This window comes from Cynoglossus semilaevis, chromosome 10 (assembly GCF_000523025.1).
Source record: "Cynoglossus semilaevis isolate Cse_v1.0 chromosome 10, Cse_v1.0, whole genome shotgun sequence".
Classification (NCBI taxonomy): Eukaryota; Metazoa; Chordata; class Actinopteri; order Pleuronectiformes; family Cynoglossidae; genus Cynoglossus; species Cynoglossus semilaevis.
Genome location: NC_024316.1, coordinates 7,095,391 through 7,118,704, shown reverse-complemented (window position 1 = coordinate 7,118,704; position 23,314 = coordinate 7,095,391). Strand labels below are relative to the sequence as shown.

At 41.1% G+C, this 23,314-nt stretch overlaps 1 protein-coding gene and 1 long non-coding RNA gene across 6 annotated transcripts in view; one reads left to right on the top strand and one right to left on the bottom strand.

The window, feature by feature from the left end:
• Nucleotides 1–8,092: 8,092 nt before the first annotated feature.
• Nucleotides 8,093–10,164, top strand: LOC112487619 (uncharacterized). The gene is made up of 2 exons (XR_003050884.1): nt 8,093–8,535; nt 8,582–10,164. It is a non-coding gene; the product is annotated as an uncharacterized LOC112487619 (long non-coding RNA).
• epha2b (eph receptor A2 b) overlaps nt 8,944–23,314 on the bottom strand; it is a 50,928-nt gene continuing 36,557 nt past the window's right edge. For 2 of the 5 annotated variants that reach the window (XM_025059430.1, XM_017036237.2), the window contains exons 4-17: nt 19,648–19,803; nt 18,454–18,813; nt 18,138–18,268; nt 17,650–17,821; nt 17,462–17,561; nt 16,332–16,387; nt 16,113–16,238; nt 14,938–15,135; nt 14,766–14,830; nt 14,466–14,675; nt 14,229–14,378; nt 13,883–14,076; nt 12,791–12,946; nt 8,944–10,480 (exon numbers count right to left, since the gene is read on the bottom strand). In XM_025059430.1, coding sequence (XP_024915198.1) covers nt 10,372–10,480; nt 12,791–12,946; nt 13,883–14,076; nt 14,229–14,378; nt 14,466–14,675; nt 14,766–14,830; nt 14,938–15,135; nt 16,113–16,238; nt 16,332–16,387; nt 17,462–17,561; nt 17,650–17,821; nt 18,138–18,268; nt 18,454–18,813; nt 19,648–19,803 — 2,183 coding nt within the window. In that variant the 3' untranslated portion in view covers nt 8,944–10,371. The remainder of the gene's footprint in view (nt 10,481–12,790; nt 12,947–13,882; nt 14,077–14,228; nt 14,379–14,465; nt 14,676–14,765; nt 14,831–14,937; nt 15,136–16,112; nt 16,239–16,331; nt 16,388–17,461; nt 17,562–17,649; nt 17,822–18,137; nt 18,269–18,453; nt 18,814–19,647; nt 19,804–23,314) is intronic. The other 3 variants (XM_017036238.2, XM_008318446.2, XM_008318447.2) reach the window with 3 other exon arrangements.

Genomic DNA, 23,314 nt, shown 5'->3' with positions numbered 1-23,314 from the left:
AGGAGTGTGTGTTCTCTTGTGTGCATGTGTGTGTGTGCGCGTGTGTGTCTACACACTGCAAAACACAAAAAGAGTCTTCAGACATGTCCAGCTGGGACCTTTGGTCTCCTTCTTCTTTGTAAGGACTTTTGTGTGAGTTTAAATGACCATTTTTCATTTTAATTAATTTTGATTAGACTTGTCAATAGGCCACACGTGAGTCTGTCTGTCTGTACAGAACAAACCACCCATGTAGTTAGGAGGTGAGGCTTTATAGTTTTAATGATCCTCCACAAACATCCGCATACATGGCAGCAACCACTAACCTCTAAGAAAAAAGTCAACCTGTTTTATTTCCCACATGGCACCGTGGCTTGAGGTCATCTTTTTCCTTAGGTTTTCGCAGCAGTTGGCATCCCTGCGGTGCTTTACTGCCATCCTTCGCTCATGTTGTCTTAGTCTAAACAGTCAAGGCCCCAGCACCACAACAAGGGTTTCCTACGAATAAGGAGGTAAGAATTAGCCAAAAACGCACAGTGAAAATTAAGAAAAGATTTCACAAAGTATAGAAAAGTTCTGCCATAAAGTCTACTGTGACTCTAAAACACATTTTATTATGGGCTATGTTCTGTCCTCAACATACAATTTAAATTTTGCCATAAATTTTAATTTTCTTGACTAACATTGGCCTATTATTGAGTCATTTAGTTCTGGCTCTAAATCAGAGCCATTTTTTAAAAAAATTCAATCTAACTGTGAAAAAAAGCTTTTGTCTATTTTATCTGAGTCGGGATCAGACTAGACCATTTTGGCTAAATGTTTAATGAAATGTGTTGTATAATTTTTTTCTTAGCTAACTTCGGACAACTTTAGACTTGAAGTTAACATGTATTAATCTTTTGTCTACTTCTTTGTTTAGTGAAGTTTCAGCCATTTCTGGAGTATCATGTAACTATTTTTAGACTAGATTTTGGTAACTCAAGAAAAACAATTTGAAAAGATGATGAACACTTGTGCAAAAAAATAAATCATAATTGTTTGTGAAAATATCATGGATGACCCTGGAACATATTTGTTTTCCTATTTGAATAATAAACATAAATAAAATACAGAACAGGCTTTTTTTAACAAAGTTTAAAATATTATGATTTAATAATACAAGAATGATATCTCCTGGTTTATGGTCATTTCTATAAAACTGTGTCTATCGTCTCTTTGGATTCACATTAGCAGCAAAAAAAGAAAGAAAAACCTTAACCGCCTGTTTAAAAAGGAAAAAAAAAGTCAGTGCATATTGTTGAGTCTGGTTTTATATGTGAACCCATCATCTTTTTTTAGGGTAAAAGCCTAAAATATGAACCATATGACTTTCGTCATACTGTATAGCCTTTAATCCCGTCACCTCAGGTTTGGACCCGTGCCTTTAAACAAACATCTTAAAGAAGATTTTAGGGTTGTTGTGGCCAAACAATCAGGTACAGATGTTTTGTTTAAAAAATGTCTGGTCTAAATGCAGGCCTCTGTTTTTTGGTCAACAGCAGCAGCAGCAGCAGCAGCAGCTCCATCATACCCGTAGCACCGACATGTGTTTGAAGGCTCTTAAAGAGAGACCTGTGAGAATTTTAATGTGTTGAGTGACATCAGCGGTGCCATTAGCAGGAAATATGGAGTGAATTAGGCCACCACTGCTAAAATATACAGATGGTCGGCACGGAGAAAAAGGCCAGTGTCGACAGGGGCTTGTGTTACGGCTCTGTGCTCCCCCTCATGTCGCCTGGTGCTGACATCAAACAGATCTCAGCTGCAGTTTGGGGGGATGTAAAATTCTGGAAACAATTATTTGCTCCTCACTATCTTATTAAGCAACGTTTATTACAGCATTCACGTCCTGCAGCTCACTTTGTTTCTGCGTGGAGCAGACCCTGAGAGGAGCTCTGGCAGCACTCAGGGTGTAATCTTGAATGTGAAATCTCAGTGGAGAATGCAACAAAATTTAGGGGAAAATTGAGGGGCTCGTAGGAGACTTAGGGTAAAGAATAATCTGCAAAAGTCCTGGAGTGGTGCACGGTGAAAGAGAGAGAGAGCAGTGGAAAGATGCAAAGACCAATATAGACAGAAATTGGAGGATGTGTTTTCTGGTCAGGAACCCGTTGCTAAAATTAGTGTGGATGTAAATTCCTCAGCGTTTTTTAAATCTGCGCATGACACCGGGAGATGCCAGGAAAATATAAAACAAAAAAAGGAAAAAGTACGAAAAAGATGGAGGACAGTGGTACAGGGAGAGGTCATTCATGAACAGTGCCATAGTTATGTTTACTTTCTTCCGTTCCTTCTTTTTTAAAATGACCTCTTAGAGAACAAAGACATCTAACAAGCCACAAGAAGGAGGAAAAGGAGGAGGAGGAGTAAAAGCTCCAGAAACCATGGCCCCACACACAACAGTCCTCAGGGGGAGGCTCAGGGCTGGGACGCCAAGCACTCAACACAATCACCACACATGATATTGTGGCCTCACTGTAAAGCCCTGGTATGGCTCAAATCTCCAGCTTTCTCCCCCTCCTCCACCACAACTACCACCAGGCCTCTTTCTGCCCCCCACCCATCTCTCTCACTGTCTCTCTGTCATTTACTGTCCAAATGACACGACACAAAAAACTTCCACACATTCAGCCCCCGCAGAGCAAGGATAATCTTGTTACAGCCGAGGACGGAGACACAAACCCAAATTCCTGCAGCAGTCAGTTTGGACGCACTCAGACGTGGATTTGCATAAAACCCAAACAGTACAATCAGCAGCTAAACTGTGCGGCTCCGCACTTAGTTTTTCCAATTCTAAAGAAAGGACAAAATAAATACCGCACTGTGAAAAACTAAGGAGATGGATGGATGGATGGATGGAGCATTTGCATAACTTAATAACATAAGAATAAACATTTTTGGGAAAAAAAGTTAAAAAAAACAAAAACAATAACAAAATGGCACTTCAGGAACAAATCTGTCAAATAGCCTGGAGTTAGCCAGGAAGCAGTGACAACAGATTGTATATAACTAAGTGTTAGCCAGGAAATAGCCAAAAATCAGTTAAAGACTAAGGTTAATCTGAAATATAGCAGAAATTGTCAAAAGTTAGCTAACATTTTTAAATATTATTGATATATAACTTCTAACCCAGATAAAAACAGTTTAATTTTCCACAAATACTGCTAAACGTTAGACAGCTGAAGACAGCTTAGAATTAATCAGACGATACTTTAAAAAGTAGCTGAAAACAGATACAAATATAGCCAAAATGAAAAAAGATAGACTCTTTCTGAATGTTGTTCAAATATTGGGTTAGACAAAGGCAGGAGACAAAGAGTCAGGAAAAAAAGACACTTGTTGGAGTTGGGATTCAGGTTTCCATGCTGTTTTTTCCTTGAATACCTCTCTGTTGACCTACACATTATTTCAATAACTAAATATTGACATTCCCATTATAGTGCGCCACTCTTATCTGAGGAATGCATGTGCTACTTTGTCATTTGCATCAATCAAGAAAAGCTGATAATTTTCAAAAATGTGAGGCGCCACAGGGACTTCAACCCACTGCAGGGTCAGAGTGACTCTGATAAGGCTGAGTCAGAAGATCCAAGGGGATGAACTCTGAGGACGTGAGTCATATTTAAGAAGAATGAATTCTTGGTTGGCTGGTTTTGCTTTACTTTCTTCACATTTTTTATCCTTAGCAGGTGCAAGCAATGAAATGTGAGGAGGTAACCGATGCAACACACCAACGCTACATTAAATGCCACAGTTAAGCCACTCTTCTTCCTGTCTGCCTGCTGCTATGCTGACACTGATCTGCAGTAAAAAAGAAACAGATCCATTTGTGAAGGTAGTTGATTACAACCAGCGATAGGGCCACAGTTTTTGAACATCAACATTTAAAAATATATATTTTTAAATAGCAAAGCTGTGAGTGAGATAAAAAAAATAGAGTGACACCATGTGTGGAAAAGGTTTTAAAAAGTCCTTGCTCAAGTATTGGAATATGCAATAATTTTACCAAACAAATTTCTCCTGGAATAAACATAAAAAAAACCTTTCCATTGTTGGGATTATCTAGATATCCTTGATGGACCAACGATGATAAATATTAGTTTCTTTATCCATTAAAAAAGAACTTTTCTCTATCAAAACCTTCTTTGGATTATTGTTCCTTAGAAATCCTCTCTGGAACACTGGTCCACTTAAAGCCTTCTTTGAAACAATGGACCATTAAACTGTTCATTAAAGCATTGGTCCATCAAAACCTTTTGTTGGAACATTGGTCAGTCAAGGGAGACTTCTTGTCACTGTGAGTCCATCAAAGGCAACATCTAAAGTGTTGGCACATGGAAAGTAATATCTGGAACTTTGGTCCATAAAAAACATCTTTGTAATGCTGTAATCTCTTGGAACTTTAGTAAAATGAAACCTTTTTTTGAGCGTTGGCCCATCATAACCTTCTTTGAAACACTGCTCCATCAAAAAGTCCTCTGGGAAATTGGTTGATCAAAACCTTCCCTGAAACACTGGTCTGTTAAAGACCTTCCCTGGAACGGCGGTCCAAAAATCACCATTGAACTGAGTCAGTGGGTTTAAAACTCTGCAGTTTGCATTTCAGGTTTTTAAAATTAATAATGATACATTAACAGTGATAATGTTAAAATACATTGAATTGTCTGACCAATCACCATGAAGTTCAGTTCCTGTACTTCTTCTAACTCTTGTCTTGGGGCTGTATAAATCTCTCTAATTTCCCCCAGTCACTCTAGTGAAAACACACATATACTGTAGTTTCTGGTGCTGCTCTTGGGTATTTGTACTAGTACGTGAAAACATACCTTATATATACTAAACAAACCTAATGCCTTTAGCAGAAAATGATGTCACACTTGCTCTTTGTAAGTTGTAATCCTATCCTCTGGTCCTACACCTGCTGGAGAAGTGTGTGTATAATGTATATACGAATTTCCATCCAACCATCTTGTACTACTTATACTGTTAGGGTTCGCAAGCAGAAGGAGCTGGAGCCAATTCCAGGTGAGAGGCACCACACATGCGTGGCTGTAAGACATGGATGTAGACATCTGTTTCCAGTGAAGGTCAGAAAACGAGAAGTAGCAGTGAATCGCTACAGGGGAAGCCGATAAAAGAAAAAAACATTTTATATCATAAAGAAGTTTACAGAAAACAGGATCGCTTATTTAATATATTTCACATCAGGTAACATTTTCCAGAATGCTTCAAGGTCTCAATGACCTGTTTCAGGTCTTCTTTAATAAAACACAATGTCAATTTTGTGAATCATGATATCATACAGAGCCAAACACAGAGAGCATTGAGAGTGATGTATTCCCTAAAATGGTAAATTTCTAGTCTACAGCCAGAACTTTCCTGTGCATCTTTAGGACCATGTATGTGCTCAGTAAGGAATTACCTCATCAAGTGGTTCTCAAACTATGGTATTCCTACCACTGGTTTAACTTATGCAACCTCTAGTGGAACCTGGGGGAATCAGATATCCAGTCTCATTAAGTGAGTCACAGAGTTGTTGAAACTGTTGGTCTCTGTCTTGAATTGAAGGACATAGAGTTGCACTACTTTACCTCACCATGTGTTCTCTGCTGAATAATCCAATTATTTCTAAAGTGAGAGGAGAAGTTTACAACAGGGTAAAACATTCTTGGGCCACTGGTGTAGTTTACATGACAGTGTACCCAAGAGCAATGCTTTGTGGGACTAAACTGTTTCCAGTAACTTTGTGCATGTTTAAAGAGTACATGATCAACGTAGCGCTGCACGTAGATGTGATTTCTGACTGTGTGAAAGAATCGTACTGGAGGAAAATTTAGGAAACAGACATTAAAAGAACATACTTCATATAGATACAGCATGAGAAACCAGTTTGTGGTGAGTTTGGCTACCTGGGTCGTTAACAGGCTCATGACCTCACTAACCATTTTTGGGGCTTCTCAGTTATGATTTTCCAGGTCATAAATACAACATTGGACACGGTTCTTCTGTTTTGTTTGGTTTTCTGCAAAATACCTAACAACTAATAAAATAACCCTGAAGGTTTGCCCTGAAATAATAATAGTAATACAGCTGACTGACTGTGTTAAATATGACATTCAGTTCACCTGCTAACTATTTACTTCAGTGTGGGTGACAAAATGTACAATGTAAAATGGTTTAAATGTGAAAAATTGCTGTAAGGAGAACACATTTCTTCTTAGTTCTCCAGGTAACCTGTATATATAGACAAAGAACAATTATGTCCACATATATAGACTTGTCAGTCTATATATGTAGTGAACACTGTTTAATACATACACAATTTAGAGTTGGAGGAAATTGCCTGGAGATAAAACAAAAAGATCACTGGAAGAACCAAACTTTACCATCGAACATTTCTGGTTCAACCAAAAACATGAACACCTCCTATTCATGGACCTTTTTTCCCACCAATTTGAATGATTGAACATTTTCTTAGAGTTACAAGTTCAGAATATCTCTGTGGAACTTCTCAAGACACAAACATAAGTTGTATGGAAAGAAACACTGCAATAACAGGCCATGTGGTCTGTTTAAAATAGTGTAGAGTAGAGTGAAATAGAGAGAGAGAGGGAGAGAGAGAGACAAAGAGAGAGAGAGAGGCTCCCTGGACTCATTGCCAAAGAAATCCCCTCTCTTCCTGAACTTAAAATAATTAAAATAATACAACATGACTTTTCATCACCTGAGTGATAACAAATACAATCACAACCAAGTTTGTTTAAGTTTGATGTAGTGGAACCTAAAAAAAATATATATTCTAGTAAACTTGTAGAGACCACTGTTTGTCTCTCGTTCAACAGCCGTCAATCAATATTGTGGTCACCATTGTTTTCTGACCATGTGTTTATTATTGCAGCAACACTGAATCCACACATGGCCTGTGACCTAACTAAATAGTAATTTTATTCAACATACCATTTTACCTCAAACCTAATAAGGCCTGTTGACCAAGGGTGTCAAAGGTGTGGACCAGTGGCTAATCATGACATACCTTTTAGCTGTGTGCTAGCTAGCGTCAGACCTAGCTTTTTCAATGTCTTAGCCATGTTAATCACTTACTCTAGGTGCTTTTTTACCTCTTTATCTAGAGTTAGAATTTGGTTTAAATTTTGCATCTGGTGCAGCTCTTGGTAATTTTTTAGTCTGTTGTTGTTGTTCGTTTTTTCTTACTACAATATGAAAGAAAGGCTGAAATGTTTTGTAGAAATCTGTCCATAAATGGCTACTAGTTTCACCACGAGAAAACATGAAGAAAACCATATGTAATTCATTAACGATAAAGGATTAAGGATGAAAGGAAAACATGGTTTAAAATGTACATATAAATCAATATTTACTACACAGACAGCAATTAGCAAAATATGTTTACATTTTAAAATCTAATCCCATTAAATAAAGTTTGGATGTTTTCACCACAGCATCACCAGAGTACAGTGAATTCTTTTTTCCTTTCCTGCAGTAACTGTAACAGTTTCTGCAGTAACTGTAACAGTTTCTGCAGGTCGTACAGCTGCTGCTGGTCTGCACGTGCACTTTGAAGGATTTATGGTCATGCAGCTCTGAAAGTGCGTTTAGCCACTGAGGATTATAACACAGTTGGAAAACATAACCAGTGAAGCTCGGCTTCTGACGCCATAGTGAAGTCATGTCTCTAATAAGTCCCGTCTTATTCTCCTCCTCTTGAAGGTCCAGCAACTGTACACACAGGACTCCGTGATACGACATAAGGTTTCGTGGGAGAGCAACTGGTGCTTTCAGGAAAGAGGTCATTTCCCAGGCACGAGTGATCAAACGGAAGATCAAAGTGTGATATGCATTTAATAAAAGCAAACATCTGAGTCTACGTTCTGGATTCTAGAGTTTAACATTTCATCCCACAATTTATTATCTGTTTGATTTGATTAAAGACTTTCTCGGGAGTGGATTGTACACAGACTACAGCCAACAGTCTGTGCCTGCACCTCCACCTCCCACCTGCAGGTAATGAAGCCCTCACACATTTATTACAGGCTCAGAGAGGAATTCAGCAGCATTATGAGGAAATCCAGGTGGAAGTATAAACATCCTGGTGCTCACGCTGTGGCCTCTGTTTTGTGTCAGACAAGCATATACACATATTTTTGGGCTTTGTTACTCCAAGGAAAACAGTGACGGTATTGAGGTTTCAATAACTGGGGAACAAGAGAGACATTCAAGCTTTTTATTTATTTATTTATTTTACAAAGGAGAAGGCAAACTTCAGTTAAAATCCCAGCTCAGTGTTTATCAGGATGAATAAATAAAAAATAAAAATAAATAGACTATTAAATACAGCATAAAACAACAAGAAACAAGAAGGAAAGTTTGCCATTTGATTAGGGAGCTCTTTGAATCGCATTCTTTTCAAGAAAAGCAGCAGGAGAGTAATGTGAGATAAAAAAGAAAAATACAGATTTTTATTAAAACAAAGTCCCTTTTCATTTTAGCAAACATCAGGTCTGTGAGCTACAACAGAATAAACAGTGAAGATTCAAGTGTTCAGGTCTGTGAGCTACAACAGAATAAAGGAGGCGACACAGTGAAGATTCAAGTGAAGGAAGGTGAACATCAGTAACAGTGATTGGCAGTCATTACTGAAGAGAGAAAGCAGAAAGGCCAAATCTGCAGCGTAAATCCTCCTGAAACAGTGGTTCCTGAGTGACTTCAGGCACATGGTTGACTTCCATTTGTGCTTTTTTTAGTCTTTTTTTTTATTTCCCAAATTGTGAGCCTTAAATAAGAAGAAAAAAACTTGTTTAGAACAAAATTCTTTCATGGAAGAGGCTCCTGAGTTCACAAACAAAATTATATCAACTGTCAGTAACACAGTTGTTTTTAACAATTCAACACAGATTTTTTTTCGTTGTTGTCATTTGAAAATGAGGTACATACTACACTGCTATCCTAGCATTGCCATTGTAGTGCATACTTGTTTGTTCCGTTGTATTCTGGAAAAACGGAAGACAAAAAAGCAGTCTTCTTTTTACTTTATTCTGGGGAACATTTTTGGTTTTTGAACCACTGTTTGGGAAACACAGTTGTAAGAGCCATTTAAAGAAAAGAAAAAGACACCAACTGCTGCTCAAAAAAACAAGCATTAATTAAATGCTTTCAATTCTTATAACTGTCAAAGCATGTACTGGAGTTCATTTACAGTTGAGTTCAATCTGCTCACAACAGAAACAACAAAGTTACAAGTATATGTACTGAGAAGGTCCTTCCAAACTAACTGGGTCATTGAAATTCCAAACCAGGCTGTAATTAAGTATGAAATCACTTTTACCACAGTGATTTTCACCACCTCCCTCTTCATCACTGGCCTGTTGCTAACAGATTAACTGCCCTCCCAGCCAGCATGTCCATGTCCACCTCAAACTGTTGTTACTTTGACACCTTCCATTTAGCTTAACTCACTTGTGGTCACTGTTACTCTTGCAAATCAGAGACAAACCAAGATTTGATCCAAGTGCTACATAGTAAAATGTCACTGTTTTAAACAAAGCAGAGAATGAAAAAAATTCAAAATAAAAAAATTTACACAAAAGTACCTCATATATAGGTGTTTGTTTTTTAGCTTAGTGTTAAACGTTGCGCCAACAGAAGGCCGAGACCCTGGGTCACTCTTAGGTTCTTACACACCTAAGCAACAGCGTCCCTACAGCTCCACCTCCAGGCCACTTCAAGCTCATTTTGGCTGTCATCTTGGTGCTGCGTCCTCATTGGTCCTGCGTCCTCATTGGTCCAGCAGCGAAGGGACCAAAGTGCCAATTTAAGGGAGACGCCATGACATCAGCGACCACAGGCAGATTCTAGCCTGGACTCCACTGCACACAGACTAACTAACACAACTTACTCCACTTCCCTTGTTTGTTTGACTGTGGAGAGAAGAAGAACAGGCTGCAGCACCGGTGCTGCTCCCTGATCCAGACTAATTGTCCATTTTTATGGAGCTGGAATCTAAGATAAAGGAACAACATGACCATAAATGCATGAGAAACTGTACAGAGATGTGTAATAAAAATAGATATCTAAAATTACAGTCTAATCGAGTCATTTACTGCTGAGCATTTTCTCCATTCCCATGTGGATATGATGAAAAAAACAAATCACAAATATACAGTGAGTCAGTCTGTTTCAGTCGGCTTTGAAAGATCCCAGGTCATTTCTCCTTTTTGTTGTTTTTTTTTTTTTCTCGGATCAGCCGTCCCCGCAGTTTCGCTCCAGCTCAGGTTAAGAGAGTTCAAAGGGCTCCCTGCTTCAGTGCCCGGTTTTAATGCTGCTCCTTTGTCAGGATCACACTGCAAACACACTCAGGGTGCTGGTCTGGTCCTTCAGACCCAAGATACTGTAGGCAATTCTTTTCAAATGGCCGGGGAGCCTCACTCCAATGTTCTTAATGTCCCTGTGAAAGACAGAGACAAGAGAGTGTGTCAGAGGAGCAGCACATGGACTCACACACTTGGACCCATTCCAGCACTATTTATCCACATGCTTCCTGCCTGTGAAGCCTTGAAGCGATCAAAGACCTGTTCCATGTGCTAAGATGTCAGCCTGGAATCTCACACCACTCGTGTGTCACTGCATCAGAGAATCTGTGTAGCTACAGTGATGAGTATACGTGTGATGAATAAATAAATATGACTGACTTCAAGTTTGCAGTGATGGAGGTCGTAGATTCAAAACCTTCTGTTCATTGTTGAAGATACTGTATCAGACCCTTTGAACACAGTAAATAAATCCACACTGTAATATTTCAAGTGTAGGTTAAATATTCCTATGATGTTATGGCCATAGAAACTCCTCCATCACCCAGTAATAATAACAAAACACTGATTATGTTCATAATAACTTGCCTCAAAGGACAATTACGTGACTGTAATGATTCCCAATGGGCCAAAAGATAGGAAATATCCCAGTATGGTATATGTATCAATCATTGAAATGGTTGAGGAAATTTGTGCAAACAGATAATAATTATGTGACGGGCCAAAAAAGTTCAAATCAGACAGAAGGTTCTTCAAATGAACATCTTTAAGAACAAAAAAAAAGGATCTCACAGGGAATCAAAGAAATACACCTGGCTTCTCAGTTCATGCGTCACCAGGATCACTGCCCAAAAATGGGTAAAAATTATAAACTGTCCCTACGACTGGATTAAAGACAAATACATTGAGGCCCAGTGGGACATTTTTGTTTGTTTTACTTCCAAGAGTAAAATCCATCAGAGATCATTAATCAGTGGAGCCTATGGAATGGTCTGAAGCAGTGTTTCCAACTGCAGGAACACTGGAAAAATCAGCAGGAGAGGTCAAGAAGAAAATATTATTTAAATGTAAATGTTGGGAAATCCTGTGAGGGGCACAGGGATCAACTCCAGAGAATTAGCTGAGAAATGTACAAAATAACCTGTGCTACTGCTTTTTTTTTATTAAAGAAATAAACAGTTGGAAGTACATTAGGACTGTAAAAGCTCTCCTTACATGGATTGTGTGAGAACAATACAACCTTTGTGCTGTTTCTTCCCAGTCCCTAAACCTGCGAGATTAGAGTTGATCATTGCCATTAACGACTAACACCGACTTCACAGGCGCATGATGTAAACCTGCAGAAGCTCAGCAGCAGAGTCCAAAGTCAAAGCCTTAATTACAGCTTTAATTACTTAACGAGGATTCTCCCTGTTGACCATGAATCACTCGTCTGGCAACCAGAGGGTGGGCTGTAAATAACTGCTGGTTTCTTCAGAGTGCTACCAGATGCCCTGTGATGGAAACATGGGGCCATGAAGTGACACCATTCACTGTGACAAACACTTCAAAAGAGTTTGTCGTCTGCTTCGCAGTTTGCCCATCTCCTCAAGTCAAGTTTAGCACAGCAGATGAAGAGGAGCAGGAGGAGGTGAAGGTGGGGGAGGTGGGAGGGGTTTTCGTCTGGTTGGTCATGCGGTTAGCAAAAGGCTCTGGTGCTCATTATTGTCCCAAAACAACCTTATATCATGTGCTTCACCAAAGCTTTTTTTTTTCTTCCACAAAAGGTTGGGCACATTTTATTAAATTGTCCGCTCAGCTTCACATCTGAGAAGATCCAGTTGCCTCGGAGTCTCCTGTCCTAAGTTCAGGGGGTACACTCTCAGTGCAGCTCCTCAATCTTTCTACACATACACATGGCCCGACTGTGGGGATTCAAATCTCATCCATCTATTTCACCAGCTTAATCTCCTCTAGTTACTGCAGCTCCTGGGGCTACTCTCTCCGCCTGTTCTCTCTTTTCCCTCCCTTTAATGTTGAAGAAGCCGCAGAAGGCCTTTGCCCTACACAGGCAAAAGCGGTGGTTTTTGGGGCTCGAGCAAAAGTGCTGCCCAGGGCAGCTAGTGTGTGTGGGTGCAGGGAGGGATGAGAGAAAGAATGAAGAGAGCATAAGAAGAATAAGGAGCGCAGCGACCACAAGCCACCACCACCAGCCGACCACAAATGAGCCCACTCCTTCCCTAGATTGCTTTTTCCATCTCAAACATTTCTCAAGTTGTAACTGAGGCTGGAGATTATGCAGCCTCTGTGCACATACTACTGGCTGCTAAGAGCAGGACTTCAAGGAAAAACATAAACTCCATAAAAAAAGGTCAGAACGCGACATATATCATGTAAAGAGAATCTTGAAAACCAATAAACAAAGCAAAACCCTGAAGATTTAAACAGCTCTGTGATGTGACACTTACTCATTCTTCATCTGAAGAACCTGGTCCATGGTGACAATCCCAGCACAGGTAAAGTTCTCACTGTACTGACTCATCTTAATGGACTCCAGCCACTCAGACACCGACCTGAAGGGGGAGCCGTCTGACCCGCTGGTACTGGGCAGGCGAATGGATACGCTGCAAGCAGAGTGAGAAATTAGGACCTAATTGAGGATTTAAATGATAACAATAAACAGGTTTTACCACAACAAACGAGAGACAACAGACTGAGACTGTAATTACTGTGGAGGTGAAGACACGATGTTGGAAAAAAAGAAAAACCAGTCTGAGCAGTCTGAGCAGTCAGGCTATCAGACGATTGTGATACAGGCAAAGCTACTTGGTGGTTGTTGGTCTCACCATTTCTGGCTTTAGTGCCGCTGCACAAAGGGGATAACGTGCATTTGTGCATGCAACTCCACACAAAGGAGCTTTAGTTCACACACATTGCTTTCATTAAGGCTGGCAGGCTAGGTGGCGGTACTTCCTTTTAACAGGCCGTCTTTAGGGCAACAAAGGAAATATTAGTTCTCCACATTCACTTGACTGCAGACATAATGCTCCAAAAAAACTATAAAGGTACATTTAGGGATTTTTCATGATCAATCCACTCCTTATCAACTTTAAATAGCAGGTACAGAACTGTTTAAACTGTTTAAAGGACTGTCACTCAACGTAGCTGCTTTTTAATATGCAAAGTTCCACCATTAGAAGGACAGAGAGAGGAGTGAATACACATGACCAATCAAAGCCCTTTATTTAGTTTTTTTTTATCTAAAGAAATCAATCATTTCTTTGAATCTGAAGACACATCTCCCTGTCTTTCTGTCTTACATCTAGTCCACAACTAGGCCTTGTGCAACATTTAGTCAAAACAGAAACATAAATATAAAACATTCTTATTACCATGAATTTGACCAGAAATGAAACAGTAACAGTACAGAAAGCAGTAAGAAGAAGTGAGAATAAAAACCAACTATATTTATTGAAATATAAAACACTGTGGTTTAACAGCTGGTTCCATTACCAGGCAGCTAACAGTGGCATTTACTGTTGTGTAGGTGAAAGTCATACCGTGGGTCAAAGTCTGCGATGGTCTTCAGGGAGTCTGGACTCCGCAGCAGCTTGTCCAGGAGGCTGACGATGTCTCCAAAACGTGGCCTCTTGGAGCGATCCTGAAGCCAACACTGCAGCATCAGCTGATAAACAGCCGAGGGGCAATCCATGGGAGCGGGCAGCCTGAAGGCCTCGTTGATGGCCTTCATCACCTAGAAGAGGAATATTTTACTTCTCTTTGCACAAATGTCTTCAATCTTATCCCTTCTTTATGTCTAATTTAATGAAGGAAATGGACTTGATCATAAACAAACACACTTTTAGAGGTCCATTAGCTACACATTAGATTTTCTTTCAAACCCACCTCATGGTTGCTCATGTCCCAGTATGGTCGTTCCCCAAAAGCCATGACCTCCCACATGACGATTCCAAAGCTCCACACGTCACTAGCTGAGGTGAATTTCCTGTAGGCTATCGCTTCTGGAGCCGTCCAACGAATAGGTATCTTTCCTCCCTGTTTGGATAAAAACTTCGTCAGAGACAAAAAAAACCCTACTCTTTTACACCATGCAGCTTTGACCTTTGACCTGTGTCTCCTTACACTTGTGGTGTATGTGCCCTCAGGATCGTCCTCCAGGACCCTGGAGAGGCCAAAGTCGGAGACTTTACACTCCAGCGTGTTGTTTACGAGGACGTTGCGGGCAGCCAGGTCACGGTGGACGTAGCTCATGTCAGAAAGATATTTCATTCCTGCAGCGATGCCTCGCATCATCCCAACAAGCTGGAAGGAGGAAAACTCCCCATCGTGATCCTGATGGAAGATGAAACAATGTAGATATTATGCATTGGTTTCAATACATTGAACATTTCAACAACAAACACTGGTCTGTGTTGGACTCACCCTGAGGTACCTGTCCAGTGCTCCATTCTCCATGTATTCAGTGACAATCATCGCGTGTTTAACTGCTTTTACAAAAGCAAAACAAAATATAATGTTATTTAATTGGTTCAAACATGTAATGAAAAAATATGTGGGGAGGGGGGGGGAAGATATTTTAAAGCTCAAAACTCACAGAAATCCTTACATTTGGTGACCACTCCTTCCAAATGAATGATATTCTGGTGGGAGAACTGGCCCATGATGGAGGCTTCACTCAGAAAATCCTGTCTCTGCTTTTCTGTGTAGCCAGGCTTCAGTGTCTTTATGGCCACCGTCACTTCTTTCCTGCCCGGCACCTTCAGAATACCACGGTACACCTCTCCAAATTCACCTGCAAAAGGGAGGAAAAAAAACACCTTTAGACCCATATCAGGTGACGGAGTGTTGTCAGGTTAACAGAGGAGAGTGAAGGCGGAGGATTTGCCCCAGGGTTCCTGTCTGTGAGGAGGTGTGTTCTGGCTGTGTGTTGAGAGACAGAGCCTTGTGCAGTTTAATTGGTGAATGGCCTGTGGTGTGGGAGCATGGGAATCAGCTGTCACATGAGGATAAAGAAGGGAATGGAGGGGGGTCACGGTCGTGGGAATTAGGGAGGAGAGTGTCATTCAAAGGGTAAAGGTGGTCATACTTCAATTAACCCTTATGTTAAGAAAACACATTTACCTTTTAATTAAGAAACAACAGAAGACATATTTCACAGGTCTGTTCCTTTTGACTAGATAGAGTAAATAATACAGATATTCATATATTAGAAGGTACAAAACTGGGCTTTAGTTAAAACAGTCTACCAAGGTATTTGAAAAACAGTGAGAGTTTTCCACAAAATCCTTGATAAAATTCAAATATATACATTTATTTAAAAGATGCTTTAGAAGTTTCTGACTAATTAAAAAATCTTAAAAGCTTTTTAAAAAAGTAATTTGTTATTAAATACTTAGATTTCAATTTCAGATCATTCCTTTTTTATCCACTTTGCTCCACTGTTCCAAATCTATTTTCCAAACTATCGGGGCAGGTAGGAGCCAACAGGGTGCTCTGATATCAGTCCAAAAATTCTGTTTCTGCAACACTTGTAATTGTTAGTCACGCTGAGCCAAAACACACACATCTGATGGCCAAGCATTGCGACACGACAAAATGTCTGAACTTGTTGTGTGAGAAGTGCACAGGGAGCCAGGTAGATGCTAATCTGCCTGAAGTAACCACTGTCAATCAGCTTCTTAAGACCCAGTATAAACAGCAGAGTTTGGGGAATGTAAAAATCTGTCATCGTCTCAGAGTTTAGATTGACTCGACGGCGTCGTCACTCACCAACTCCAATTACTTTCTGTTTGGTTATATGGTTGGGGTGGATTTCCGTGGCAAACTTCAGCACGGCTACGTTGGGGTCCTCGTAGGTGTGAGGATCCACGTAGGTCTTCAGAGGCTTCAGTTGGTCTAAGGGTGAAAGACCTAGGTTTATTTTGTGTTATTAAAGTAAATGTTGAGGTGAATGAAGACAGATTTAAGAGACTTTTTTGATGAATCTACCTGAGCTTGAAAAGTAGGTGTCCTCTGGTCCTTGTCTGGTGTGAGAGTTTCTTTTCCTGAAATGAAGAAAATAACATTATAATAGTTACTAAAATTCATCTACTAACTCTCTGTGATTATTGATGCAATTATGAGCATCCACGTCAATAAAATATCAAAAACGTTACAAATGGCATTTTTCCAACAAAAATGGTTATGAGAAATTAAAAATATATGAAAAAACTCCAACAAATACCAATCTATGGCAAACGTTGTGATCTTATGACAGAATTAGTCAAGGGAATGCTGACTCAAAATACTTCAGGGCTCAGTGAAGACAGACATTTAAAAAGGAAGAGGGTTTGGCACAACAGTGACATGACTAAGAGCTAAATGTGCCTCCATAAATTACAAAAACTGGCTAAAAGAAGCCTGTTGTGACATGAAATGTAGCATCTCTGTACTTTGTGCAATACAAGTTTACAGGTGGGTACATTTATGAAACCAAATTACTTTAGCCCTGACAGGTTGTGGATTTCTTTCAATTGAAATGCCCTGAATATAATTAAAAATAAACCTAACCCTAAAATAAACACCTTTGAGTCCTTCTTTAATGTGAATAAATCTCAGTACCCAGTCAGAGTCCTGACACTGCTGATTTTCCTGAGTCTACAGCAGAGGAAGCAGCACTTTGATAAGGACTGAGAGCAGACTGTTTGCTGAGCTGATTCAACAGACCAAATAGAAGGGAAGCTGGACAGACTGGCAGCAGTCTGTAAATGTACAGACACAGGTCACATTAACAAAGGCCCAGAAGTCTGGTACAGAAAGAACCGAGCTCCTCTTATCACCAACAATGCCCCATTCTGGACAAATGCCTCAACACTCCCTGGTATACAGTCATTAGGCACCTACCACACAACCAGTTTCACCCTAGAGTGAGCTGGGACACAGGTATAGATTAAGAGAAAAGACTAAAGTGGCTAATGAAAGAAAACAAGAATAACAGAGTGAAAGCAAGGGCCATTTGGGTGGCCGTACAAGGAAGAGTAGAAGAATGAAGGAGGACTTCAGTGGAGAAGGTTGTCATCTACAGCAGGAGAAAGAAATGAGTGACGCTGAGGTGATCACAGAAGAAGGCAGTTACTGACCTCCTGCGCAGGAACAGAATCACAACTACTATGAACAACATGGCTGCTGCCCCAATGGCTGAGATGAAGATGATTGCTGTGTTGTTTGGAGCAAGGTGTCCTGGGGAAAAAAACAAGTCATGTTGAGGGATGGAGTTTTTAAACAAAGCTTTGTTAATGCTTTTTGTTCCAGTGGTTTCCCTCTGTACCTTCAGATGAAGTCTCAAAGTGTTCCTCTAAGATGGAGCCTCCGGCGCTGCCGTCAGTGCCGAGGGCCTGAACCCTGAACAGGTAGACGGTGCCTGGGGTCAGATCATTGATCTGGACGGAGTTCTTTTCAAATCTGTGGACAATGTAAGTGGTGCCATCCAGTGTTTCATCCTGAAAGACAGGAACAAGGAGTTAAAGAAATGCAGTCTTTTTCCCTCTCTTACAACCAACACTGTTATCAAGTTCTGAGTATTTCAGTCAAAGTCAAAAGTCCAGGTCCTACTGAGTCCAACTATGATAACTGAACTCAATCCAATGTGGACTGGCTGGGGTCAGTGGTTAGTAGTTATATCATAAGAGTCAGGTATGAAAAGCCATATGATTCAGGTCCATTCGTGACATCAGTGTCATCAATAAAACACAACTGTAGTAAATGAAATATACCATTTAAACACACTTCGAAGATAATAACAAAAAAGCAGCTTACATTTTTGCGGTAGGTAATTTCATAGCGAACGGCCCGATTCTGGGCCCGTGGTTGGGGTGATACGTCCCAAGAAAGGGACAGACTGGTGGGCGTCCTCTCCACCAGTCTTATTGCCATGATTTTGGGAGGATCTGAAAACAGGAGAGAGAGAATAATTTAGTATCCATAAAAATTGCCAACCTGAAAAATGGTGTCACTTGCAATGAGGGAATGACCTCCTATAGCTACTTCAGAGCTGCTACTGTTTTTCTGATAGCATCTCCTATTACTGCAGCACTGATATCATCGGCCACTGCTTCATATCAGCACAACTCACCTGTGTAGTGAAGATATGTAGTCAGAGCGCTGGTTGATGGAGGTCGATTAGCCCGCGGCGAGGCTTGATTCACAAACATAGACACTCCACTGTGGGCCTCCACAGTGAAGGTGTAGTTCAGGTGAGCCTCCAGCTCGCTCACCGACACCTTGGTGTCGGTCAGGCCCACGCTGCCAGGATCGTATCGTATTTTCTCTCCGCACGGCTGACAAGCTGTGCCATCACAGCGCAAACACTCAACGCTGTAGGTGATGTCGGTTCGACCCCCTGTGTCTTCAGGTGGCGTCCAGGAGAGGAGGATTTTTCCTGCCGAGAGCTGTGTGGTGGTGGCCACGAGATCTCGAGGAGCAGATGGGATACCTGAGTGACACAGATAGAGAAAGAATGTGAAAATTAATTAAAGATTAAAAGAAAATATGGTAACATCAGAAAAAAAAAATATATATATACCGTGTCCACTATTATTAGCATTTAGATTTATGGACCTTTAAACAACTGATGAGAAAAGTCACTGATGATTGTTCACGGCTGTTCATACAGTAGACGGGTGTGATCATTCGGTACAATAATAAAGCTAGAATGTCCTGACAGAGTCAATGTAAATATTAAAAGAAGTCAAGGCATTGCTAAAGACTAACAGCACATTTAAGCCACTTAATCTGGTAAAGGTAAACAAGTGCAAAGGACAAAAGAATGTTAGAAACCCAAACATAAGGAAGGAAAAACAGACAAAAGTATGTTTTTGTGCCACAGCCTGAGTTACAGTTTAGGGTGCAGTTTCACAGGAAGTGGACCTAATGCTAACAGGAATATACCTACACGTCTTTGTGTGATTGTACTACAGTTAGAACGGTCCCTAAACAGTTCCTGTTTGACAGGCAGAACTTTTAGGCAGTAAAATAGGTTAAGATGAAACCTGCAGTGAGTACTTTTCTGATTAGTTGAAGGTTATCAAACACTCTAACTTAACTAATTGTTAATCCTACTTGCTGATTATACTACAGTTTGTTTCTGAAATCATTTTTATATAATCTTTTGGTGAATTTTTAATGAGATTTGAACATTTAGCTATTTCCAAACTTCTGCGATCTGTGGGCTAGCATGTTTGGTTGTTTAAATGCCCTAAGATGAGGTTTTATGGGGTTTTTTCCACAATTCATCTTCTTTGCTAGATTTCAACATTCTTCTACTTACCGGTGCACGGTCCAGAGGGGGGGTCTGTTGGAGCCCGATAGAAGCCGTCCATGCAGGGACAGACCAGGGCTCCAGTGCTGAGCCTCTGGGTGTGGGCAGGACAGGGCGCACACTGGTGGTTGGATGCTTCAGCTTTGAAGAAGCCAGGGCGACACTCTGCAGACACAGAAAAAACAGATTTGCATTCAAAAAGGAGCACAAAGACAACAAACCAGTCAACCGCAGACCAGATCATCCCATGAACTCAATGTTGAGCCACTTCACTCTGACATGGAAGATCAGTCATAGTACAAGTGAACTCTTCACCTCTCAAGAAAGGCAACATGGTTGATAGGATGTGTTAAATATGTCCAGGCTAAAGGTCAGATTTGGACAAGGGACAGAGATATGAGAGAAAAAACAGAGTGGAGGCTCTGCACTGTGTTGACTTTATTCGTTAAAACACTGTCCACTCCAGTGAAGACACTGTCCACGCCAGACAAAAACATACTCCTTAACCAACCGGCACTCCTTTCTTTTCTCTCTCCTGCTTTTTTTTCTAGCAGCAACGCCTCGCTGCCTGTTGCTTTCTTACAGTCTCAACAAACAAAACCAGTCAGCCTTCATTCCGCTGCGGCAAGACTGTCCTTAGTGCTACGTAAAAAGGAACAAATCAAAGAAAGAAATATTTAGATGTAAGGCTTCTTTAGAACAGCTTTCCTTTACAATGAACTCTCTGTTGTTTTTTTTCCTCTCATTGGAGCGGACTCTTGAAACTGTATCTTTGAGATAAGATGACATCAAATTTCACACGTCCAGCACCAGATGAAGAAATATGCAGGTAGAAGCTGTGGCGGTGTGTAAGGCTGGTGAAATATGAACTTAATACAGTGTGAAATTTTCAGAGAGGACACATCCCAAAAATGAGACGCCCCCGCGCTTTGACTCTGCTAGAACATTCCAGCGGCTGTCGCTTATGTCCTCACACCACCATCACACATCCATTCACTCCAGTATGCACAGCACACATGCAGCAGCATGCACATGTAGGCACAAAACACACGTACATGTATTCAAAGCGCACGGGGGTAAATCTGACATCAGAAGACAGATTACATACGATGCCTGTCACCTGTTCACGTCCCTCTCTCCAGACGATACACACCGACTCTTTAGCACAAACACACACTGGCACAGGCAGACATGTGGCTCGAAGCACACACACTCTTTTAGTGTCATTAGTTGGAACATTAAAAGAGCTCATGTCAGATTTCCTAAGACCTTGACTTGATAAAGCCAGTTAAAGCCCACACAGACCAAAGGACATGAGGAGTTACAGCAGGAAGAGCCAAGTCCACTCCATCGGACAGTTAGAGCTCCTTCCTCTTCCTCTTTGGCTACATTCATTTTGCCTCAAAGTCTCAGAAATACTTTGATTTATTTCTCGCCTAGCTGTATGTTAAGTATTAGCTACTTTGGCTGAATTTAGCTAGCTCTTTAGCTAACAGGCTCCTCCATATTTCAGTTTTTGTTAGTAACTAACTCTAAGTAAGGCAAACATTTGTCATTTTCACATTTTTCTGGTTACATCTGGACATACAGAACTATTTCTTGCTTAATTTTGGTTATTTCCAATCCCCTTTGAGCATTCTATTAGAATGTTTTTAGCTATTTTGCCAATTGTTTTATCTGACCTAAATTTTATGTAGCTTAAAGTGTTTGTTTTGCAATGTTTTCAGTAACATTTCATTTTATTGTTAAGCTTACTCCTGGAATACATAGAAAACAGGACTGTTCGGATCAGAGGTGGAACATTCCCAAGAGAACTCAATGCAAATAAGGTTGGTAGTACAGAGGGAGGACACGATATCTAAGTCAAATGAAGCGTGGAGACTCAGATTCATGCCTGTGTCCAGGGAGAAGCAACAAAAATACTGTCAATGCAAACAGATTCAGAGTCAGGGTAGAACCAAGGACAAGGATAATATCCAATTCACCCACAGATACTGTCTCTGTCTGCGGCTGCATTTCAGAGCACTTCATTTGAATGAAGTTTCTCTTGGAAGCCACCAGTGACCACACACTAGACCCGGGGCATGCAGCTCCTGCTCCATTTAAGTCCTATCAAGGGGATTTACTCAACTGACCATGAGGTTCGCTTCATTGGCAGTCTGCTTCGTTCTATCATTGTGGTTGACCGTTGCGGCAGGGCTGCTGTGAAAAGTCTTGTATTAACTGAAGAGCATGACAACAATGAAACGCACTTAGCTCGCAGAGAATTTGTACATTTGTCCAATTGCCTCGCACGTGACTCAACCCTCCTTCCCTTCGACGACATACACCCCTGGCCAGCTGTTTCCCTGACAATTACTGCTACTCATTAACGGAGTGCAGGCAGAGGATGGGCGAGGCAGAGCAGAGGTGGTGTAAGGAGACAGAAGGTTTAGAAAAAAGACAGACAGGGATACTGTATCCTGCTGAGGACTGAAGAAAAGAGTGGAGAAAGAAAGGAGACGGGCCGGGGTGAACCCCTCCATTGAGAAGTGGGAACAGCTGCTGTTTCAAACCCAGATTCATTCCCCTACCTCTGCTCCTCGTAATCCCCCAAATTCCTTCCTCCCCCTTTTTTCTCTCCTCCCCGCTCCTTACTAAAAAGGCTCCGAGCTAACCCATTAACATTGCTATTCACCACTGACCAGCAGGCAAGTAGAATGCCATGCCATTCAAATGCTGAAAGAGAAAAAAAACATACACAAGCACTGCAGATGGGAATAACCAATGATGCCACATGGCAGCTGAATAGAGGAGGACTAGCCTCTTTTTGGCGCTGCAGTGTAGGCTGCAATGCATCGTGGTCAGGCCTGCGGAGACGAGGGCCTTACACTGTAAGATGTCCCTATAATCAAGATGCATTCCAGTGCACACCACCCAACGGGAGCCTTGAAGCAGCTTCAGCTTCATTTTCTGCCTTGTTCTCTATGGTAAAGGTGAATGAGTTTGTGTTCCGTGAACATGTGTCACAGCAACGGTAAGAGAACGTGATGGCTCTGTGCAAAGGTATTTAAAAGGAGGATTCTTCGCCAAAAGAGCAAATAACAGTGAAAGCAAAACTTCCTGGTTCCAGTGGAAAAGTGGAGAGGAGAGACTTTGAATTGTTGCTGGACACAACAGGAAGCAGGAAGCACGAGTCTGACGCAGTCTTCCTTCCTCAAGCAGCCAATCAAAGCATGGAAACATGAAGGAGTGTGACCAGCAGAGAAATCAGCATTGGTCCTTACACAGAATAATACCCAAAAGGAAGCTATGACATGTTGACTTTAGATGGACTTGGGCTTTAAGCCCTAGAGACGTGGGGGGAGGGGCTTATTTCTTTTCATAAACAAAAGTCCCAGCCGACAATCTTGGAGCAGTTACTTCTTCTCTCAGATTGCTATAAAGCAAAGGAACTGTTTGTCATTGGAGAGGCCCCGTGCACCTCGAGTGGCTCTGTGTTTGTTTATTGAGAGTGCACAGGGGCCTGTTACATATTGGGAGCCTGAGTGGCTCTAGTGTGAGAGAGCCCAAGGGCCCCTCGGTTTGTCGGCAGAACTTAAGACGGATGAGATGGCGACAGTGATGAATGCCTGGTTGGATGGACGGAAGAATGGGTAACATGGTGGCTTGACAACAGAAATCACCCTCAGGACTC